Genomic DNA, 6,834 nt, shown 5'->3' on the forward strand with positions numbered 1-6,834 from the left:
GTCACTGAAAATCACAGCCTGCTGGGAGCTGGCTAGAGCTCTCTTCCCTGCTCCTCAACCCTGGAAAACAGCCATTACAGACTTGGCTCTATTATTTTTTAAGTACACAAAGTAATAACAGGGTCACTTCACAGTTCGTATTGCCCTCCCAAGACAAACTGATGGGTGATCTGCACCGTATTTGTTAAACAGTTTCAGACACACTAAGGTTACCGTGACAAAATATCAAAATGAAACATTAAAAATCCCTTCTAGGATTCTTTAATAAGCTTTTATAAGGCTCCTTTTAATAAGGAAAAAAATAAACTTAGGAATGTAGCACGTTCTTAATGACTATGTAAGTCTGGGCACCTCTAACCCCGCTTGCTCCTGCAGAGCCCCAGTCCAGCAGGTATTGTAGATCACCATTAAATCCTTTGGGAAAACACACTTGTGACCCACTGCTGGTGAGCTGTTAAATGAACTTCTTTATGGTTAATTCTGAACAAAAACCTTCAACCCCCAATGACCAAAGTCCCTTCAAATTAACAAATTCCACACTGAATGGGTCAAAACGATTAACGATGATCATGAAATGATTTAGGGTGACCAGACTGGGGCACTCCAGGACACACCTTGCCAAAGCCAGAGGTCATGTATTCTGTCTCTCTCCCCCTCTCCGCAGGTGTGGTCAATGGACGGCTACTACAAGGGCCGCCGAGTGCTGGAGTACCGCACCCTCAACGACTTCATGAAGGGCCAGAACTTCGTGCAGCACCTCCTGCCGCACCCCTGGGCCGGCACGGGGCACGTGGTCTACAACGGCTCCCTCTACTACAACAAGTACCAGAGCAACATCATCATCAAGTACCACTTCCGGTCGCGCAGTGTGCTGGTGCAGCGCAGCCTGAACGGCGCGGGCTACAACAACACCTTCCCCTACTCCTGGGGCGGCTCCTCCGACATCGACCTCATGGCGGACGAGAACGGGCTGTGGGCCGTCTACACCACCATCCAGAACGCGGGCAACATCGTGATCAGCCGCCTGGAGCCGCAGAGCCTGGAGGTCCTGCAGACGTGGGACACCGGCTACCCCAAGCGCAGCGCGGGCGAGTCCTTCATGATCTGCGGCACCCTCTACGTGACCAACTCGCACCTTGCCGGCGCCAAGATCTACTTTGCCTACTACACAAACTCCTCCAGTTACGAGTACACGGACATCCCTTTCCACAATCAGTACTCCCATATATCCATGTTGGACTACAACCCTCGTGAGAGGGTGCTATATACTTGGAACAATGGACACCAAGTGCTGTACAACGTCACACTTTTCCACGTCATAAAGACATCGGGAGACGCGTAAAACACTGTAGGAGCCGCCCTCCGCACACACCGCCACACAGTGGGGGAAAGGGAATCCTGAGACTTTTTTTACATCTTAATACAAATCTTAATAGAGTGCTATTATTTATAGACAGCGGGGAAAAGGACAAAGACAACGAAAAATAAAAGTCCAGAAATAAAGAGATAAAGAAATTAATGACTTTTTTTTTCTTTTTGTGGTCCGTGCGCATGGTTTCATTTTTGTGACAAGAAATAAACATTTACCTTTGCCGTTTAAGAGGCTGCTTTTTATTTTATTTCAAAAGACCTTTGTCTTACGGGGCTCGATTTGGAACATTAACTAGTGCTACAATCCTCCCACAGTCCAAAACCCTACCGGTATAGTATGTTAACTGGCTCCTGGGAAAATTGGCCTGGGTGTGAGTGAGTGTGTCTGTATTCGTGTCTGTGTCTGTCCTGATTTGGGCTGGCATCCCGTCCACGGTGTATCCTGTGTTGTGCCCGTTACTTGCCATGGTAGGCTCTGGCTCCCCCACAACCCTGAAAAGGGGTTTGGAAATGGCTGGATGGATAGCCTAATACTACAAAATGTAAACATTTTGTTATATTTCCTTTCTCCTTGCACTTACCAAATGCCACTGCAACACAATGGCTCACTGCATGATCATGCAATTCTCTCAGAAAAACCAATTTTGCAGATAATCCTACCTGTGCAGAGACTTGCCTGCTTCTGGATCCAAAAACATTACTGGACATTTTCTTCAGCAATCCTTGTGACTCAGCAATGATGTGTACTGCATGTCACATAGACTGTATGTCCCATACAGAAACAATCTCAATAAACCTCTAACACAGAAGTGGCTAAAGATGTTTAATACCACCCATAGCCACGTTTATACCTAAGCAGTTAACCGTACAAACGGAATGCTGTCTCATCTACTGTTCCTAATAATGGGATAACAGCGACACATCACAGCTGTTCCTAATCACCATCATTCTGAAATTAATTATACAGGATATATTGAACACAAACCCTTCGTATTAGTCTCCAGCAGGGCTGCTCCTCCCCATTTCCACCTTGCAGCTACCCCTTGATTCACTCCTTTCTGAATGTGGTTTTAGCCTCCTGGTCTTATGGCCAGGAGGCTGCCATACTTAACCAAGTAGGTTAGGCCAAACCTATCTCATTCAGTATTCCAAACATTCATAAACATTCAGTTCTTGGATGTTGTTGTTCCTAGTGAACCCTGCAACATTAGCATGACAGCCTATTCTCCTTTGTCTGTTACTGTACCTTACAGCTGACAGCTGATATTTAGATATCTGAACTGGATATAAAACACAACACTGAATGTTTTAGTAAGGAAAGCTAAAAATAAGGTTTACGTTTCTAAATTTACTACAATTTTACAAGAAATAAATAAATCAGTATGATAGTCATTGATAGTTGGGTAACCACCATAAATCACTCGGACGTTTGCTTGAAAGCACTGTCTCTGCACCTTAAATAAAGAGTTGCAGGGACATGAGCATGTACAGTAAGTATGGACAAAGCCTAAGAATCCTGAATTATTAAAAGAAAAAGAAAAAATGTAATCTATCTGCCAGAAGGAATCTCACAGGTGACTACTCATTGAGAAAAAGCAACAAGCAGCTCAACTGTCTGTGCATCTCCTCCACTGAGGGGTATTTTTACATGCAAAGGGCTGTGTGGCCCAAGCACATTTACATCCCTAGTTTCTTTTTACAGTCAAAAATCAAATCAGGACACAGGGATGATATGCAACATCACATCAAGCCTAAAACTGAGCAGCTGCTAACACATCTGGCAGCTTCACGTTGAACATCCTGCAGGGCCTCATGAAGACACCCAGACACATCTCGGGGGGCTTGGGCAGCTTCTTTTAAAATGGCAAACCTCTGCGAACAAGCCACAGCTCGCTTATGTCATATGGTGGAGCTCCCGAAATGTGTTTCTCCTTATTCCCAGATACATACTGTACAGAGACAGAACAGGATGACTCCAATCTAACGTAATAAAACCTAACCACACCAGGGTTTCTGCATATCTCAGTAGCCTCCTATGCAAGCATTCTGCAACACATACTGTATTAGATTCACTTGACCACTATTGACCACTTAAAGTGGAAATTTGTCTTAGGTTTTCCCTATTACAAATAATACAATTAATTAAAAAAACACAAATAAAATTCAGATAGAGCACTAGGGCAGATATGTACTGTCCCTAGTGGGAAAACCCACTTAAATAGGCACTAGGATGGCCATGCACATACTCATTCACAAAGATCCTAAGTCTGACGGTCAGAAGGAGTGAATAGGAGTCAAATATTCCTAGAATTGAAGCAAAGGATCCTGAACGGTAACGGCTATAGTAAACACAAGACATTCCTATCTGGCTGGGAACCTGGTGAAAGAGGGGTGATCATGTGTTAACAAGAGGATCAACCCCAGTGGAGCTGCACTTGGAAAATAAATTAAACTCATCGTGGCCTGTCGCTAGAAAACTCCTTGTGCCACCCCCTGCCAGGTCTGGTAGTGCTGATTTTGCATGTAAAATCGCAGTCTCCTTAGGACATTCTCTCAGTCAGGCTAGGCTCAGAAATAACCAGGAAAAAAACTGCTTTGTTAACACCACCATTACTGAGGCGTAAAAGCTGATTCTCCCCGAAGCATCTGCCTCATAAACACGTGCCTCCATCTCTCTCCATCACCCTTTGAAACCGCAGGTGGTGCGGACACGCCGGCTCAGAGAGCACTGGGCCCCATTTACTAAATAGATGAGATCTGCAATCTAATCAGCTCTTGTGAAAACACGCGCCTGCAAAGATGCTGCTGTTCTGGGCTTTTAGCACTTAGTAGCACTCCTAGGAGCAAAACTATGGGCAGCGGCATAGCAATGTGAGGCCCCCTCGAGTGAGCAGCAGGTGTGGGAGGATCTGCAGTCCCGCACGATACTCCTGAAGAACACAGGCTTAAATAATGTACGACTGCAGTAAGCCTACTTGCTGAACGTGCATAATGAGTGCCGAGTTTTACATGATGTGAATTCAATTGTCACAGTGAGCAAGACACCTTGTAATACCTAGCTTTTCCTATTTCTTTCAGATTATGCAAAATTGTAACTTCTGCTTTAAAAAAAAAATCAGAAAGCATTTCTAATGCCCAAAAAATGCCAGCCCAAATCAAACTAATTAAATAATCTTCTGCAACAGACACTGACAGCAGCCCAAAATGAAAAAAGGGATTTGACCTCAATAGGTTTATGGTGACTTCTAGTGAAATAGCTCTGTGCCATGTACCGTGTAAGCATGTGCTTTCATAGAAAAATCATTTCAGCGCCAGAGAGCAATCCAATAGTTTTAATCTTCAAGTCTCTCAGATAAGAACGTTCTGAGCACAACACCTGCACAAAAGAGAGGGTACCTATTATTTTGATGATAGTGTTATCTAGGTCCCACAAAGGAGATATTTACAGAAGTAAAGTAACTGAAAATAATATTTTTGGTGCGATTCTATTGGAAAAAATATTTAGACTAATAAGATCCATGCAGAATATAGATTTGGACTTTATTTAACAGTGCCTGTGAAAAACTCTGAGCATAACAGTAAGCATTTATGAGCTGAAAGCCACGTGTCTAACTCTCCTTTGGTGTGACGTAAGCATATCAGGACAGTGTTAATGTGACAGACGAGCTATTTAAAGATGAACTGTTGCATGCAATCAGCATTTACAGCATTTCCTTGCTTTGCCGTTGTTCATATGAGGACATCTTCGGCTTCATTTGTTAAAAACAACAAAACACTCAAGAGTCAAGCCATCACAGTGCGTTGGTTAACACAAAACTTTCAAGCCCCCACCCCCATGAGAGACCTAGGTTCAGGTCTTGCACACTGCATTTACTACATCAAGAAACAGAAACAGAAATCAAGGAACAAACTGTGGTTTATAGAAATCCCTCCACGTTCACAGAAATAAGAGGATGGACATTAACACCAGACATCATCTTAACACAAGGGTAGCTTACCTGGTCTAGCCATCACTGCAAATTATGGGAAGCCCATAGTCACAGGCCTCTGTGACTCCGGGGGAGGGCTCGAATAACCAGACATCTTAATCATGTTTCAATGGCTGATTGCAAAGCATTTTAATGAGGAGCAAAACGGTTTCCTTCAGCTGCCCATGGAGCTGCTTTTTAACAGGGCCTCTCAGTTGGAGGCAGAGTTGGGCCCGGACGTGTGTGGGCGTCTGAGCGATCGCAGGCAGTTACCTTCAAGACGTGGAAATGAATGTCTGAAGTGCCTGGGTGCGCCAGCCTTCAGCGCAGAGCTTCAGTGCATTTTAGTCTCACTCAGGAAGAGACTGCACACACTGGCGTCTTCATACACAAGAAAGGGCTCGCTTTTAACGGCACTTGCATTATAAAAAAAGGAAAACACTCCAGGGCTCCCTGGCTTTTCAATGTGCAGCATTCCAGACACACTTCTGAGCACAGTTACATCAGCTACAACTACTGAGAGCTTTGAAGGGCATGTTTCAGACCTGCACATTAGATTACATTTCATTGCTAATCTTGTGAAGGGCACACAATATCCGTCCATTAGCCTATCCAGAATTGGTTTATTTTGATATAAATGGAATTCATCCACTATAAAACCAGCAATAAAAAAATCTCGCACATCTGGTTAAAGATGACATCTGTCTTTACTGTGCTATTTTTTACTGTGCTCCAGTAAAATAAGGCAAGATCTTCAGAGGTTGTGCAAAACAGCGAAGTCTAAGAAAATGTGCATTAAACTATTAAGATGTGCTGGCCTTTGAAGGAATGTATCATGAGAGCTGAGTTTCCTTTCAAGCCACAAACCAAAAAGGAGTGTGAAGTCTTCAGTACTCATAAACATCCACAGCAAACAGCTCGTTAGTCTGTTCTTATGTGGTCTGGTCTTAGTGGATTTTCCCTAAACAGCCTGTGCAATGGCTCTATACTTTTGCAATTACCTGTGGACACTAAGTGCAGGAGCTACTTTGAGTAACTCAATTTGCTTCCCTCACAGTCTTCAAGACTAAGATGATACAGTTCTCTTAGCCTGTCAGTGCAGACATTTCTGCAAGTACAATCCTTTAATGCACCCTTTTGGACTGAATACAGAAAAGCAATGTATCTTTTATAATATGGTGACCAAAACTGTAAATGTGCCCCTGAGATGCAGTCACATACAGCATAGAAGCAATATTATCATATTTGAGTGGCCAGGGCATTGTAACACCACATTTTTATTAGTGATGATCTGTAAAAAGCCTTTCTGAAAAGAAAGGCTTGCCTCAGGGCTGGTGACTCTTTGATATCCTTAGGGATAGAATTCCAGAGCTTTGGGGTGTAGCAAGAGAAGGTCCTGTCACCCTTAGAATGTAAACAAGCTTGGGGGACAAACAAATAGAAGCCCAGACTTAGACAAATGAAGGCTGTGAGGTGGGGAGTAGAAGAAAATAAA

The 6,834-nt window shown here is 43.6% G+C and overlaps 1 protein-coding gene and 1 long non-coding RNA gene across 4 annotated transcripts in view; one reads left to right on the forward strand and one right to left on the reverse strand.

Moving 5' to 3' along the window:
• The window catches only part of LOC148650037 (noelin-2-like), a 114,354-nt gene extending 112,754 nt beyond the window's left edge, over positions 1-1,600 (forward strand). For all 3 annotated transcript variants that reach the window (XM_088603432.1, XM_088603430.1, XM_088603431.1), the window contains exon 6: positions 665-1,600. In XM_088603432.1, the coding sequence (XP_088459558.1) occupies positions 665-1,342 (678 nt within the window). In that variant the 3' untranslated portion in view covers positions 1,343-1,600. The remainder of the gene's footprint in view (positions 1-664) is intronic.
• The window catches only part of LOC148650036 (uncharacterized), a 195,124-nt gene extending 189,542 nt beyond the window's left edge, over positions 1-5,582 (reverse strand). Inside the window, exon 1 of the long non-coding RNA XR_015926000.1 lies at positions 5,370-5,582. This is a non-coding gene — a long non-coding RNA (uncharacterized LOC148650036). The remainder of the gene's footprint in view (positions 1-5,369) is intronic.
• Between the last annotated feature and the right edge of the window lie 1,252 nt (positions 5,583-6,834).

The sequence above is a fragment of the Lepisosteus platostomus genome, chromosome 13 (genome assembly GCF_059453375.1).
Source record: "Lepisosteus platostomus isolate fLepPlt1 chromosome 13, fLepPlt1.hap1, whole genome shotgun sequence".
In the NCBI taxonomy this organism is placed as follows: domain Eukaryota; kingdom Metazoa; phylum Chordata; class Actinopteri; order Semionotiformes; family Lepisosteidae; genus Lepisosteus; species Lepisosteus platostomus.